The sequence below is a fragment of the Corvus cornix genome, chromosome 3 (assembly GCF_000738735.6).
Source record: "Corvus cornix cornix isolate S_Up_H32 chromosome 3, ASM73873v5, whole genome shotgun sequence".
Lineage (NCBI taxonomy): Eukaryota > Metazoa > Chordata > Aves > Passeriformes > Corvidae > Corvus > Corvus cornix.
Window position 1 is genome coordinate 113290565 of NC_047056.1, and position 16856 is coordinate 113307420.

General features: G+C 44.8%; 1 protein-coding gene across 10 annotated transcripts in view; it reads right to left on the bottom strand.

Moving 5' to 3' along the window:
* The window catches only part of HMBOX1 (homeobox containing 1), a 108691-nt gene that overhangs the window by 30323 nt on the left and 61512 nt on the right, over positions 1–16856 (bottom strand). For 9 of the 10 annotated variants that reach the window (XM_039568203.1, XM_039568200.1, XM_039568202.1 and 6 more), the window contains 2 exons: positions 9176–9286; positions 1790–1943 (listed from right to left, as the gene is read on the bottom strand). In XM_039568203.1, the coding sequence (XP_039424137.1) occupies positions 1790–1943; positions 9176–9286 (265 nt within the window). The remainder of the gene's footprint in view (positions 1–1789; positions 1944–9175; positions 9287–16856) is intronic. The other variant, XM_039568205.1, reaches the window with a different exon arrangement.

A 16856-nucleotide genomic window follows, 5' to 3' on the forward strand; every position in this document is an offset into this window, starting at 1 on the left:
GAATAAGCAGAAAACCCCAGCAGCAAAGCCCTTACAGAGCACAAGACACAGAGAACAAAACCAAGAACAACAAAGAAGAATAATTTAATGAAAAATTAGATCGAGTGATTATGTATCTGCATTCACAACTGGATGATTTCCAGTGTCAACACCAACTTGATTCTTTCAATACCCAAATCTCACACCTTTCTAACAGATGTCCCAGCAGAGACTGGCTTGAGGACAGAGGTGGATGAGGAAAGGGTGGCTTGCTCAGCTCTCTCTCTGCTGTTTCCGCAGCAAAGGAGTCTGAGGCACAGTCAGGGTTCAAACAGCAAGTAACAGCAGTTGTTACACTTTGGGCCAGACAGAAACCAAGAAGAAAAACACCCATGCCCAAAGAGCTCTAATTCTACTCCAAATAAGCATTTCACACACAGAGAGCTGATCAGGAGACGGTGCTGCCCTGAGGGCACACAGAGCTGTGGTGGTTCTGTCCTTCTGCACACACAATCAGGGCAGAGGAGCATTTCAAAGTGCTAAAGATCCTGTCCTGCCCCTTGTTCTGCCTCTGTGGCGAGGGACACCAGAGAAACACAGGCCCCAGCACTAGCAGATCACAGGACTTTGCATTAGTTGGGTCTAACAAAGCAGAGCAGATTTCAAACATTTACATTATTTGCTTTGGGGAAACATCCAGGCAAAGTCAAAAATATCAATGCAGCAACAGGCCAGAATAGGGAAACAAACACTCAAGTTACTGGTTCCAGTCCTGCAAAGACACAGAAGTGTGTCCAGCTTGGGCTCCTGAGGGAGCTCAGGATTTTGGTCTTAGCTCAGGCAAAAGATGCTTTTCTGCTCCTAATCAGCTCCCAAGACCCCCGTGCAAGCAAGAGGAAAGGGAAGCATTAAAGAAATGGTAAAAGCACATCCAACAGATCTGCTGGCCGAGGTCTCACTGGGGTTGCAGACCAGAGAGGAGTGTAGCACACGCAGCCATTCAGTCCGTCCATGGAAAGGAGGTTCCTCACACTCTCAGACGGGAGAAAACTCCTCCCAGCCATTTAGCCCTGGACAGAAACAGGCATTCATCCCTAAACTACATCCACCTTCTCCAGCCCTTTTCTCTTGTAGAACATTATCCACAAAAGAGACATTCCTGTAAGCAGAGAGAAAGGCAAAGCCTGCCCAGGCTCAGAGAGGAGAGCTGGGAGCTCTAATGATCACCTGCCACTCTGCATCTGGATTTGAAAGATCCACTTTGCTCTGTGCTGCTCCCAGCTCCTGTAAAAGGGTTCTAAGAGCCTTTTTGGACCAGGAATCTACTGCTTGTTAGGCAAAGTTCTGCATCCCAAACAATTACGGTACTGCCAAAATGGCAGTATCCACTTTAAAACACCACGAGGCATCAGGAGGACAAGGCAGGGAAGTGGGAAAGGAGAAATGCAGAATGTAAAGAGCTTGCAGGACCCCCCAAGAGAGCCTGGATCAGGATAAGTGGAGAAGTTTCTGCAAAAGCAAAGGGAAGAGCTGAACACTAACACTCTCAGACTGAGCTAAGGACACGATGTCCTGGGGCATACAAAAACAAAGAGATACTGTCCAGAGCAGTGTTACAACTTTTTAAACAACACAAGAGGCAAAACAGCTCCTCCTACTCCATCATCATGAATTAAAACTCTTACAGGCTGGCAGGAGGCTACAACACATCCATGAAAACAACACTGGGGTTCACCAGAGCAGGGAAAAGAACCCTTGTCTTGGCTTTAGAACTCCCATCTCCAAACCCTCTCGAGGAGCCACCACGTACCTTTCCATAACAGCCAGGCACTCCTTTCTCCACGTGAACCGACTGCCTCGCCGTAGTCTGAAGGTCCCAGAGGTAGCTGTGACTGGGGGAGGCGTCTGTCTCCATTCTGGCTCTTCTATTGGGATGGGAGCGGGTCTCATGCTTAGTGTAGCCCCTAAAGATAATAAACACTGTGTTTCCCAGGGGGTTAAAAGTCAGGCCCATCCTCTCACTCCTGCTCGTGAAAAAAAAGACAAGACAGGTGATGAAACCATTCAAACTGGAAAAAAAAGAAAGCGTTATCACGGATACCTTGAAGATACACAAAGCCAGCTAAATTCCCAGTTCCCAACCTCCAAGGCGGAAGGGGATGACCATGGAAATCTAAGGAGCTGATGGGCACTTAGGAAAATGTCCTGTCTTCATCAAGAGGAAAAGGATCACACAGAAAGGGTGAGCTGTGCCCCAGCTGGGATTTATTTGGGTTGTGCTGCCACCTCAGCTGTCACAAAATAGGAAACAGCAGTTTCTATTTAATTACACAGCAGTCTCAGGAAGCAAAATGGGAATTTATACCAAAGGTATTTCAACATGTCCAAAGAGCTGAGGAAATACCTGAAGCAGCTTCACCAATAGGAACACCCTGTGGCCTGGGCAAACATGGGCTCACGAGTGCCAGGGTGCCTGAAAAAGCCACTGAAAGCCGATTAACATCACAACCTTCCTCTCCTGCTCCCCTTCTACGGATATATTTCTCCTTTCTGTGAGTCTGAGCTGGAAAGCATCAGGCACGAAACAGGATTTGGCAAGATGCCCTCAGGAAAGGCCCCTTTGAAACTTACCCCTGATCCTTTCCACAACAGCCTCTCAGTTAATAAATCAAGATAAATCAAGACACTCAGGGAGATCGATCTTTCCTACATCCCTTGGTGAGGATGGGAACCTGGGATAGGACACGAGGACAGAAACCAGGGTATGTTCTGAAGGACAGCTTTGTGCTCAGTGACTTCCCCCGTAGGGAAGAGAGAGCTGTTCTAGTGTGCAAAAAAAAAAAAAGAAAAAAAATTTAGGAAAAAAGGTTGTATGAAAAGATAAATCACTCACAAGCATCCTGAGCTCCAGTGGAATTCCTGCACTGAGGCAGCTTGGACAGATCCAGGAGAAGCAGCAGCCCTGCTCTGGTGTTGGGAACACTCAAGAGCAGGGCTGTGACAGCAAACCCCTTTGGGTGCTCAGGCCTGATCAGAATGGTTGGGATTTAATCATCAAAACACACCGTGTTAGTGAAACAACACTGCTTCTCCACAACGGAGTGAAAGGGTCAAGGGAACCTAAGAGTTTAACCAATAAACAAATTCCTACAGCTAAAAAGCAAGAAATGAGCTATTCAGGCACTTGGCCGTGTTCCTCTCCAGAAATGCACACGGAGTCTTTTCCTTCCTGCCAGGGGCTTGCATCTGTGTGAGGTAGTGGAGCCCAAAATAATTTAGGAATGTTACCCAGGAGGAGTCAGTAGGAAGTGAAGCCCACAATCTCTGCCTTGCACACACAAGGCACGGTGCCTCTTCCTAATTCCCAGCTAACGAGCCTACACAGATTACTTGGTTCCATTGAAACATGAAATATTTCCTATAGTGCCAATTTACTGGGAGGCCGTTTCAAGGAAAGCTCCTTATCTGGTCTTTCTGCTACTTGCACAGTTTAGGGGGCTGGGTGGCTATCAAGTTGCCAGGCTTTAAATACACTTAAAAACTTAAAAAAAAAAAAAAAATTATCATTTTAAAAAGAGACAGGGGAGAACAGGAAAAAAAAATTAGCTTTCCCAGAATTGTGTTAGCAATACGCTTTCCCTACCTGAAGATTTGATTTCACAGGGGGAGTACAGGAGTATCAGTGATGCCTCACATCAAGGTAAGAGATGCAGAGTCCTTCCATTAAATTTGCCCGAGATTTTTCAGACAAAGGTTGAAAAAAATTCTGCACTGAAAGCATAAATTTTCTGCTGCTGCTACAGGTATGTTCACGTACTGAATATAATACACTTTTTTTTTGTTTTAGTAGCCTTCCTAGATCAATTTACCCATTTCTCTTTTCTATGGGGTAACATCAATATCAGCAGCAGATAAGAGAGGAATATGCTGAGAATTACAAGCAAGTACCCCCGCACAGCAAGAGAGGAGCATCTGAATGCATAAAGAGGCCCAAAATAGGCTTGGATGGAAGTGTGGAAAAAAGGGCACAGGGGATGCCCTTCCAGTGCCTAAAGGGGATCCAGGAGAGCTGGAGAGGGACTTGGAACAAGGGACGGAAGGACACGACACAGGGAATGGCTTCCCCCTGCTAGAGGGCAGGGATGGATGGGATATTGGGAAGGAATTCTTCCCTGTGAGGGTGAGGAGGCCCTGGCACAGGGTGCCCAGAGAAGCTGTAGCTGCCCCTGGATCCCTGGAAGTGTCCAAGGCCAGGTTGGACAGGGCTTGGAGCAGCCTGGGATAGTGGGAGGTGTCCCTGCCCGTGGCTGGGGGGGTGGAATGAGACGACTTTGAACCAAATTTACCATTTATGATACACACATTTGATAAGGAACCTATGGAGCTTTTCCTCATCCTCCTCTTTTCAGTGAGCACCTGGGGATCCCATTTATTCTGCTCTTCCAACATTCCACCACAGTCTTCTTGCCACCCAGCTCCACGTCTTTATAACTTAGCAAGTTACATCCTAGACACCAGTTCAGATTCTTTTTATAAACCCCTCAAACAGCTTCTAAGGAGAAGTGAAACTTCTCTCCTGAGCAGACAGAGTGGAGAAAACACAGTATGAGGTTTTCAGTGTCTGCATCAAACAGCAAGACACCTCTGAGGGGTGTAGAGGTGAGCCGCCTGGGAAGAACTCCTTTCACTCACAGAAATGAAAGGAGACATCTCTCACTCCCTGGCAGTGCTCAGCACCTTTTCCTACAGCACTGGGTTTTCTCTGTGAATTTTTTGTGTGACTGAGGATGCTGTGGGTGGGTTTGGGGGTGAGGAGGCAGGAGTGGTGCTCTCCAGCTGGAATGCAGCTCTCTCTACGTTCAAAATTGCTCCTGGCCAAGGCCTGCACATCCCAGGCACCATCCTGAAGGAAGGGAGTTGCTCTAAGAGCATCCCATGCACTTGCTACTCCTCATCCCAGGGCTCAGGCAGGCCCTGCCGTGGAATGGTCACAGAAAGCCTCAGGCCATCTCCCAGCTCCAAAAAACCATTTCCTGGCAAGTTTTCATTTGCAGCAAGTACCTATTGTACATTATCCCGATAAGAACAGATGCCTCACTGTATTTTTAGCCAGGCTGACCCCAGATCACACAATAAACACCTCTCGGTCAGAGCGAGCTGGGCTGGATTGAAATCAGCAGCAGCACAAGGTTCCCTACAGAGCCCATGGCTTGAAAAGGAGCAGAGCAGGGACTGTTTGCTCTGCAGCTCTGTGGAACAGCACATCACATCACCATCATCATCACATCACCCACCAACCATCCCTTCCCAGTGCAAACCTCGTGGGACAGCCAGCCCCTGATTTTTGGTTGGCTTTTCTTTCACAGCTAAACAAGAACCGCTATGAAAATAACAAAAGAGATGCTACATCTTGATAATAACAACTCCCTTTCATTCTCTTTTGTTCAAGGAGGAAGAGCCCATGGTTCTCTCCAAGGTGACCACAGCTGCCTTCCTATTAGAGAAGTGTGGCAGAAATAAATACCCAGCCTAAATGGAAGCAGTCTGTATCCATCTGTAACTTTAACACATCATTTCAAGGTGCCAACTTCAGTTTGCACTACGCAGAGGCAAGAGACAAGCTGAAGTTATTCCATAACAAACTTCCCACATTGCCCAAGACCCAGTGCCAGGGAAACTAATCAGGTTAACAACTACCAATGTAAAAAAAGAAAAAAAAAAAATTACTATTTATTTAAAACCTATGGGCTCTGAAAAAAAAAAAATCAGAACATTGCAGGATTTACCTATTGCCAAAATAGCTCTCAGTCGTCCACAAAACACAGGACAGACAAGTGGTGCCTGTGTGAAAAAAGCTCCATCTAAATGAAAAGCATCCCTATTAATTGGATTAAAGACCTTTTAAACACCAGCATTTAGCATTGACTTCTTCCCTCCAACAAAAAGCTGCCTTTGACCCTAACTGGCAACTCCTTCCAGAAAAATTTACAATCAGTAGTACAGTGGAATTCACAGCATTGCTATTAACTCTGACATCACTCCTACCAAGAAAACGTTGATTAAGACATTTTTTTGAGCAAGATTATTGCATACAGTAGGACAAGTGGGTGGTTTTTTTTCCTGTTCCATGAGACTTCATGTCTCCTTTGCAACGTTCCAGGCTGGTGCTGTCTGAACACCCACCACCAAGGATAGGAGAAACGCAGAAACTGCCCATGCAAACCAGCAATCAAAGCCAGGCAAACAACAAACAGCATATTCAGGAGCTCAAATCCAGCTGGGAAAGAATGGAAGGGATGGAATTGCTGAGTCTCTGCCATGTAGGACCAGCATCTGAACACCAGCAATGCCCTAAAACTGCCCTAAAGTTCCCCAGCACCAAGTCCTTTGGCTGGCAGATGCAGCACTGCTTGTGGATGATTTAAAGCATTACACAGCACATTTAAAAAAAGAAAAATAAAATCTCTTTTCATGTATTTTTAAGTCATCATTTGCCTGTATAAGCACAGTAAAATACAAGCCCTGCTGTGAGGACCTGAAGGCAAGGCAGGGATGTCACCCACAGGGAAGGGTCTCACCTGTATCCAGGAGATGGGAAAGGGAGATAAGAGGTGAATTCTACAAACTGGAGGAGCCAAGGGAAGGTCTGCCACGAGATCTCCAGTCCTTTCCATACAAACTATTCCCCCTTCACAGTTTATAAACCATTATATCTGCTCTCCTAGCTCTTCAAAATGGTTTCAATTTTAAGTTTTCTTTCCACTACTACTTAAATTCAGACAAAAAATGGATTTATTGTGAAGATCCAGTTTTTCAAGATAAGGAATTATAGAAATTGGGGAACTAATAGTTCCCAAAAGCCTCACTTTGCCCACTGATAACTCAAACCTGCAGGTCCTTCTGCACAGAGAGCTGACTCTACCACTCAAAGGATTGAGATTTCCCTCCCAGAAGCTGGAATTGGAAAAATGGGATGTATGAGAACAGAAAGCCAAATGCCACCTCTTAGTAAGCGAGCAACTAGAAAAAAACCCACGGCAGTCATTTCATCTCTCAAGATTCTTCCAAGGAGGACAATCTTTCCCACCCTAGAGAGAGTACAGAGGTGGCATCGCTTCTCTGGGAACAAGGGACAAAGCTCCACTGATTTCCTCATTTTCTGGCTCTAAGGAGGACAGCAGAACAGCTACTCTGTCTCCTAATCATAGGATACTGTCAGCAGTATCCAAAACTTCAGCTCCAGGTTGGTTTTGTAACAGGGATTTAAATCCAGGATTCTCTGGACAAGGCTGGTACCTCCCTTTACACAATTGTTCATAGCCACGTTAATTATTCTTGGCTACCTGGTTGGACCTGCAATAGAATAGATGGCAATAATTCAAAGCAGTGGATTATCCTACAATGAATAAATAAATAACAGCCCCATTTTCCTCAGGTAGATTTTTCCCAACAGCAACAGGAAAACTGAAGGTTCCTCCCTCTATCTCAGCCTCTAAAAAGAAATCAAACGCTATCTGGTTCTAAAAGGAATTTAAGTGCATCCAAACAGTCCCTTGGCTTAGGCAGAGGAAACTATTTGCCTTTTACACTCCTTGAAAACACTGCTTAAGATCTCTTTTTGGGAATAAGGTTACACTCAGACAACCACTCTTCAAGGAGTTTTTCTACGTCTAAAGCAAAGCAGAGTTAACGTCGATTCATTTCAATTTCAGCCACAACCTTCACTGTGGAAAGTCTTCCTGCCTTAGACACCTCTCAAGAGCAAAAGGACAAAGGAGATGGGAGCTCATGGATATGGGGAAAAAAGAAGGTAAAGAGGAAGAAGTAAAGATTTTAGAGCTAAGTTGAACAAGGGTTCTGTTACCAGCAGAAAATACTATTTCCTAAACAGCTTCATGTGATACTGGAAATAAAGAATGCAAGGCTGGGAAAAATCCACACAACAGGTTTCATCTGGAGAGGGTTTTGGTGGTTTTTACATCTTCCAAAAACGCTCTACATTCTCCAGTACTTTGGAGGCAACACCTTCCATCAAAGGGAAATGTCTGGGAGTTACTTTGTAGGATAAAACCTGAGCCTTTCCAAGGGCTGACACTGGATGTTGTACCTACAAATTCTGCTGACCCTCAGTACCACAATTCCAGTCAGTGCAAAAATCAAGGCTTCCTGGCACTTTTATTCTTTAAAACAACTTTCAGAAAAAGAAGCATCAACATCTTAAGATGCTTAACAGAAAAAACAGGCTCAGCTCTCCCTCTGAACCCGCCCATCTTAAATCTGAATTATTCTCAGGCCAACCGTCAGCTGGAGCCTCTTGATTTTCAGCTTCCACACAGAGCAGAAGTTTTGAGGCTCTGTTTCTACTGGAATTTTTCTTAATAGAATTCTGGATATTGAAGCCAAGTTCACATTAGAGAGCCTGAGTTTTAAATTCCTTAAAACAATTACACAGTTAATTTAATAAAGCCATTGTTTAAAGGAAATTAAAGGTAAATATTTTGATCTTTACAATAAAACTGTTAAAAGGGAAAAATAAAAACTATGGTCAAACAAAATCTATGGAGAAGAACAATGCAAGGAAATTAATTCAACTGTGATTTTGAAGATTGCTGGTTAGTTAAAGATAATGAGGAGCTTTACTTCTGTGTTTGTATTCAAGATCTATTTTGAGATTTGGAGAAGCAGGTGGGATTTGAAAGACACATCTCCAGTTTATCACTGGAACTATCAACATCCCATCCAGGAGCTTGAGATCCAACCCAAACCCCTCTGAAGATCCTCTCTGCCAAACTGTGTGGGGTTTTTGCTGCAACTTTGTATCACACAGTCATTATTAATGGTTTCTGTTTGTTCATTCTGAAGAACCTCAGCTTCTATTTCACATTAACTCACTACAGCTTCACTGGCTGCTTCTGATCCCAGATTTAGTGAGTGGTGGGAGGGCAGGGATCTGTGGCTGAGGAGCTGGACAGACAGCCATGGATGAGGCAGCTCTGGATGAGGCAGCTCTGCATCATTTGCTGCAAAGCAAAAAGCAGATTTGTTCCTACCCTCCTAAAAATTAACCTGGTCAGAGGGAGATCCTCTGGAGTACCCCAGACCTACAAGTGAATTATCAGTGCTAATAAACAACAGTGACAAAAGGCTTCCATTCCATAAATAAACAGCAGGAGATGTTTGGGCTGCATTTGTTTACCAGGATTTGTCTTCTCAAGCTGGTACCATCTGTAAAATGCCCTTTTCTTTTGTTCACTCAGGTCCGACCCCTGCTGCAACAGCCAATGGGAGATCCGGCTCTGACTGATACCTGTGAAAAACCAGAACAGAACAAAAACAAAGAGAAAGAGAAAAGTTCTTCTTTACCAAACATTTTAAAGTGGTTTATCTACTGATAAAAGGTGGTGTCTTACAAAGCCCAGGAAGTTGTGATGCTTCAATCCCAGAAAAAGCAGAGTTGAAGCTTCCCTGCCCCATCCCCAGCTGCCTGAATTTCGCCCTGGGGTTATGCTCAACCTCACTCAATGCACACCCTGGAATCTGCACCATCAACCCCCAGGCAAAGAGGGTAAAAACTGGGAAGCCAAAGCTATCACTGACTTGAATTGTCCACAACTTCCGTGATCCCTAAACTTCTTCATCTGTGAAATGGGAACAAGTCCCTTCCCCACTATTATATATAAATAATGATTGTTAGGAAATCCTAATCAATGCTTGAATAAGAAGGGAGATAAAGACAGAAACCAGTTTGTATGATATAGATCAAATGAGCCCAGAAATGGAGCAAACCAACTGTCAGCAGCTGTAACAACAGCCAGAAAACAAACCAGAAGGGGCAGCTGTCTGTCAGCAAAGCAGGAACCAAGCTCGAGGTACTCAGGCATGATTAGGGACAAAAGATTTTTCAAATGTTTTTAAAGCAAGACTTCTAAGAAAACAGTAAAAAGAGCAAAAAAATCCTAGAAGTTAATTCAGTTATTTCCAAAGCGTGACAGGGAATGAAGGATCAATGCAGGAAGGGGAAGAAGTGATCAGCAGAGGAACCGAATAAAACAAGAGGCTTAGAAGTGCACGAAGAGGTGAGCCACAGGTTCATCGGAAAACACAAAAAAGGCAGAGTTGGCTGAGTAACTGAAGAAGTACTTCAGAACTCCCCGTGCTTTCCACAAGGCCCTTCAGCCATCAGAACAGGTTAACAACATCCAAACTCCCCTGAGCAGTGAAGTTTTAGGAGGTGCTCCAAGTACCAATAAACTGCCGACACCACCTGTGCCACCACCTGCCCGGTGATATCACCCAGGCAGGTAGAGGCTGGCTTGCACACAGAACCCAAACTGCCTCCCCCCTCTAGAGATGCATCGAGGTTTTATAAGCTCTCATAATCATATGTAACTCAGGAGAAACAGCCCCCTGTAGTTTTACCACTTCTAATGTGGGGGTTTATTATGCTTTTTGTTGTGTGTTGAAGGTAGTTAAGTTCAGAACGTCTCAACTTGACCCTCAAGTACCATATTCAGGCGGGTTTATTCCAACCAGATTTTTAAAATCACAGGGTTTATACTCTTAATTGTTCTTCCTCAAACAGAATTCTGGAGGCTATGAAGTTTTAATTGTCCTGGGGGAAAGGGATGGGTGTGTTTTGTTTCGGATATAGGAGCTCACTGCTGTTCAACAGAGCCGTGCCCACCAACAGACCCTGATTTTCCCAAAACCCATTCCCAGAGATTGCCTTGCCCTCAACTGACAGAGTTCAGGAACAGCTGGGGCAGCCAAGAGCTGCCTACCCCCAGGGCCCACAGTGGGATCTAAAACTGAGTTTATACTACTGGGGAAGTGGAATTATTCAACCAACCACAGTCCTGAGACCCTGCCAAGTTTACATCAAGGAGCTGTGGAAGCACACATGTTAGTACCAAAAGAAGGCAGTCTAAGTTGGTAACACTCTCTGGCCCAAAACAAGGCTCCAGTGTAGTTGAAATCCTGCCACATCTGTATGCCTGATCACCAGTGAAACACCAAGTTTTGAAAATTTGCAGCTCTTGACCTATTATTATGATTTATAAAAGCCAATTCTTGTCCTCTGCTGTGGGACACAAAGGTTTGTGTCTCACTGCTTCTGGCTGCCCTGCTCCCATTAATTAATCACTGGGTAACAGCTCCAGTCATTTACTTGTTTACTACGGTCCACTTACACTTATTGCACGGAATTAGAGTGTGTTGAGTGTTTGGATAACAACCTAAGATACAAGCACAAAGCACTGATGGATAAAAACTATAAAGAGAGATTAAATGTCTGCCATGAGTGGAAAACACAAATTCTGCTCAAGAGGTTGCCTGACACTGTCACACGTGGCACAGATGTGACCACTCCAGACAATCTGCTCGAGGCAAGGCACAGCAGCAGGAGCCAAAAGACTCAAGCTGGGTCTTGCCATGTCCACTTTCAGGGAATCATAGAAAAATCTGAGTTGGAAAAGACCTTTAAAGGTCATCTAGTCCAACCCTCCCTGCAATGAGCCGGGACATCTTCAACTGGATCATGTTTTTTAGACTTCTGCTCAACCTGACCTTGAATGTTTCCAGGGATGGGGCAGCCACCCCATCTGACCAACCTCTGCCAGTATTTTACCATCTTCATCATAAAAAGCTTCTTTCCACAAATTATGCACTGTCCCAATGTCCTGAACTGCATCAAAGTTCTCCCAAACAGAGCTGGATCTGCGTTGGGATCCTTTTGTGGCTGCCATTTAACCACAGTAGCTGGGCCTCTGACTCACTGCAAGTCCTCACAGCTCATAAAGCTGCTTCTGCAAGATGTTTTTAAGGCATAAAATTTATCTGCACCTCAGCAAGGTTTAGAGGCCCCAAAACTATATCCCAACAGCTCGACCAACCCCAGGTCACATGCAAAGACTTTCAGAAGAACTCTCCAGGATCTCCAAGATCCCAGTGCAGTGGGATCCAAACCCATCCTTCACTCCTTTTAATACAAAACGCAAACCCCCCCCAAGTGGGTTTCACACAGCTGACTCACAGGACAGTGGCCACCAGGACCCTCCTGTCACGTTGTCTCTAATCACCCAGCCTTACGGAATTGCAGTGGCAGGAAAAAAGAAATCATCCTGCTGCCAGAAGCAGATTAATGAAATAAGTTCTCTGGGGTAGTGAAAATCCAGCTGTGCTGAGGAAATTCACTCTCCAGATGAAGCAGGAACCTCACGGAGGGCTGTGGTGCTCCGGGCTCAGCATTAGCAGGGCCAGGAACACACCTGGTTACAGACACCACCAGTTTTCTCACAGAAAAAAATGAAGAGAAGTGGTATCCACAAAGGATTGTTGCAGTTCAGCTGCTGACTCCTTGTGTCACACAACACTCCTTCCCACAGCAGGTCACACTTCCCAGAGATAAACAAAACAGAGGCAACAGTCTGTGCTCACTTCCCTGGCTGGCCCTGCTGTCTCCTACACAACTGATTCGAGGAGAGAGTTTCCCTTCCAAATACATAAAATAAATGGCAAAATACATCATCAAGAGCAGGCCACTGCTATGTGCAGCTCAAATCTGCTCATAACCCTCAACTCTGCTATTCATCAAGTCTTTGGGAACTGGCTTTCACCTTCACAGATAGATTTGTTCAGCAGCTCTGCTTTGCATGTCTTTAATGTTTCTTTCAGGAGAGGTTTTCAGAAGCACCTGGAATATGTCAGACCTGGAGAAGAAAGTAACTGACTGTGTTTTAATTCTTCACTTTGTAAGCAAAGTCCCAGATTCAGAGAACAAGTGCTTGCAAAGGACATCTATCAATTTAGGAGATTAGCAAAGCTTGTTTACAGAAAACCTGCAAAGATCAAAATCACAGAAAAACAGATCTTCCTCTGTGTTGTGATGAGTATAACAAAAAAAAAAAACAAAAAAACAGGAAGGAAAATGTTTCTCAGAATGCAGTTTCATGCCATTTCAGATAATCAGTAACTCAGGAGTTTTCTGAATTCCCTTCACAATGGAACTAGTTAAGTTTCACTGTGTATTGGCGTTTGCTCAGGATCCCTGTGTGTGGGTTCCAAACGTTTGGGGATTCTCTTTGTTCCAGCAGTGCTCCAAGGCTGCCCTCCACTGCACGTGTGTTTAGCACAATCTAAAGCCAAGTCCTGGAGATCTCCTATCAATTAAGGCAGAGACAGCAGGACAGGGCTGGGTTGTACAAGCAGAATAATTGGGAAGGTTACCAGAACTGCACCCTGGAACGCTCTATGTGCATTTAAAAACAACCAGAAAAATGACTTCTGCATTTTACTGCTCATGGGGTTTGGGTTTTTTAAAATGGTGGTTTGGTTTTTACATTATTGAGAATTGAGAAAACTGAATCCAAACTTCTGCTCTGTAACCTCAGGAGAATAAGGGCTGGGTTTTTCTACTCCTTCACTCCCTATGTGTAAAAAACAGCAAAGGTAATATTTCCAAACCTCGCAGAGGCATCATCCATCAAACCACTTTAGCTCATCTGCAGAGGGCTCATCCCAGTGCTCTCCTCCCTCTCTCCTTTACTGTAGAACAGAAAGACATCAGCTCCTGAAAACACTTCCCGCACCCTCCATCTAACTTTGGAAGCTCAAACAGCATCTCTGAGAAAAGTTTACATTGCTCTCTTCATCCTTTGCCTTCTGACCACAACCTCGTGCCCAGGTACGATTCTCGTGGCAATTCAAGCCAACTGCAGCACGCGACTCCAAATTATGTTTGATAAAAATTTGGCAGCTCACCTGCCCCACGTGCGGCTGAACGCCCACCCCTGAGCAGACTGCAGGGATGTTAAAAGGAGCTCCAAACACCAAGGCAGGAAATTTCGCAGGAACTATTATTAGCTCCTGTTTATACTGTCATTTTTCTTATCAGTAGGAGATTATTTATACAGAGCCCAACCCAAGTGCTTCTTGTTTATCTTATTACAGACACCATTAAAAAAGTTTCTATAAAAAGCAGCTCCTGTTTTTAGGACCAGCACTAGTAAGTGTTATGCTAAATTTTTGCTTCTTATCAATCATTCCCTTATTTTCAAGGGAAATTTTTATTCATTATTAAATTCAATTTAATACCCCTGTTACTATTTTCCAACCTGCCCTGTCCTCTCCATACACCAGGCAGCCCTGTAGGGTATCTTCCAGGTTTAATTTTTCCTGTCAGATTCATTATCTAAATGACTGTTAAAGTTTCTGGTAATTTTACAAGGATTAAGAGAGCCTCAACACTTTTCTACTGCAACAGCTGACTTTAACCTTCAGCTCTGTGCTCCCCTCTCCTGCATCCTCCCTCTCCATCACTTCCCTTGTGCTACAGCAGGAAAAACAAGAGGAAAAGCTGTTTACTGATGCAGAGCTGCTCTGTAGAACTGTGGCTGGTGTAGGAATGTGGATTCTGTGAGTGCTTTGCAGTGTTAGAATTAAGACGGGGAAAAGGAGAAATGTTTCTGAATGGAAGTGTAGTTTGAAGAATTAGCAAAATAAGGTAAAAAGGAGGTTTCAAGGGGTCACAGTTGCAGTAGAGGTTTCTGATCAAGGGCAGAACATGGCAAGTTACAGAATGGGGATAAATAAGGTAATAAGGACTGGGGAAACACAGAATTTTTTAGAATACTAAAGACAATTGGTAGAGGTTGAAAGGAAAAGTTGCCAACAGAGGCAGCCAAGCCAAGCCACCCTCCTGGACAGAGCCAGCCATAAATTTTTCATTTCTTTCTTGCCTCTTCCCAGGGCAGAAGGGATGTAGACTAAAAGCTAATTTTTCTAATTTTCTCTTGTATAAGTAACTTTTTACAGAAAATCTTTTATCAGTAAGACTAAGCCTGTAAATCCTGAGCTGATGCCATTGGGCACCAAACTATACAAATTGGTTTTTTACTGAACCAGAAGTGGTTCCCAGGCATTCCTTGGGAGTCTCTTCCCCAGCTGAAAGGGACATTGGAGATACCTAAGAATACTCAAGTCAGCCAGCACTCATCAGGCCTGAGACAGCTCTGGAAGGGAGAGCCCTGGGACACTCTGCTCCAGATCTCTGTCCTGAGCTATTTCAGTCACTCCTCACCACTCCCTGCTCCTGAGAGGAAGCTGATGTGTCTCCCTGCTATAGCTGAGCACAATCTTTAGTCCAGTGCCTCCAAACATCTCTTTGAGATTTACTATTTCTCTCAGATAAGCCCTAACTATGGACTTAGCAGGGGCACATGCTACACAACGCCGGGGGTTTATGTAAAATGAATCAGCCCCCACCAAACACAGGAAGGATGACAAAGATGCAAAGATCTACTGGTTTCCCATGGATTTGGCTTGAGAACAAGATAATACCACAGTGCCTTCAGCTCAGCCCTCGTTCTGTCCCACTGACTGCCTCAAGTGACACCCTGCAGTATTTCTCTGGTGCCTCTGTGAGCACACTGTGGATCCCCCTCGTGTTACGCAGGAGGGTTCCGTGGGAAGGGTGTGAAATTCAGTCAACCATGCCTGAAGTGGATGGCTGGCGTCATTTACTCACAGGAGGAAACAATGAGAGCTCCCAAAGGCTAAATGCCAACTTAATGCCAACTGAAATCCAAGAGAACAGGCTCAGGATGGAAGGAGTGAAAGGATCAGGTGTGAAGGGACTGGTCTTGCCTTTGCAGGGTTATCAAACACATGCACCAAGACACCCAGTTAATTATAATTAGATCCATTCCTTTCACTGATACACTTGGATCTGGTGTGGTGATTCTGATTCATTGACCCCACATGTGGCAGTCCCACGGACCAAAAAAAAACCAAACATTGGCTCCTTTTGGAAAGACTCTTTTTGTGCAATTTTCCCCTCTGTGCAGTACTGCTCTTGCAAGGGAAGCTAGCCTGACTTGCTGGGTGCTACACAGAGGTTAATTCAGAGCTGGGTTCTTCCAGGGCTATACTCAGGCAAGGAATGAACAAAAGTAGGAGAGTGACCCACCAGCTACCAAAATTTTAGGGTTCAGGTACAATTTAAGTGATTAGACTTATTCTTTAATTTTTAAAGTATTAGTGCTATCATCTGATAAGGCAAATAACATCCCTTACATTTATACAAATTGTTAATCTCTGTGGTTTTCCAGATGAAACTGAAACCAGGGAAGGACAAGTCATTTTGCCCAGGATCACAGAAGAGCTGGAGACATGGAAGGAATTCCTGTCTCCATGGCTGAAGCACCAGTTTTTGCTTTTTCACCTCAACTGCTGCCATGTCTGCAAACCCAGAGCTCCCAGAGAGGTGGGTTCTTGCGACATTCCAAATCCTGGAAATATCATTAAAGAACAACTTCCCTCCTACTCATTTGGCATTCCCAGACATCAGGGAACCTTAAAAACTATCTATTTCAAGATCTTTATCCAAGTTTGGGTTAAAAAATTAACAAACTTTAAATGTGTAACGTGGGATTGAGCTTTCTGGGATTTATGATCAAGTCTTCATCCTACAAGAAGGGCTGGAGTGAATCCAGGGAAGGGAACGGCACTGGGGAAGGGGCTGGAGCACCAGGAATGGCTGAGGGAGCTGGGAAAGGGGCTCAGCCTGGAGAAAAGGAGACTCGGGGGACCCTGTGGCTCTGCACAACTCCCTGACAGGGAACAAGGGACAGGATGAGTGGAAACGGCCTCAAGCTGCACCAGGGCAGGTTCACTTTGGATATTGGGAACAATTTCTTCATTAAAAGGTTGTCCAGCCCTGGCACAGCTGCCCAGGGCAGTGGTGGAATCCCCATCCCTGGAGGGATTGAAAAGCCGTGTGGATGTGGCACCTGGGGACATGGGTCAGTGGTGGCCTTGGGGGAATGGTCTTAGAGGGCTTCTCCAGTCAAGAGGATTCTGAGCATACCACGAGCTCTGCT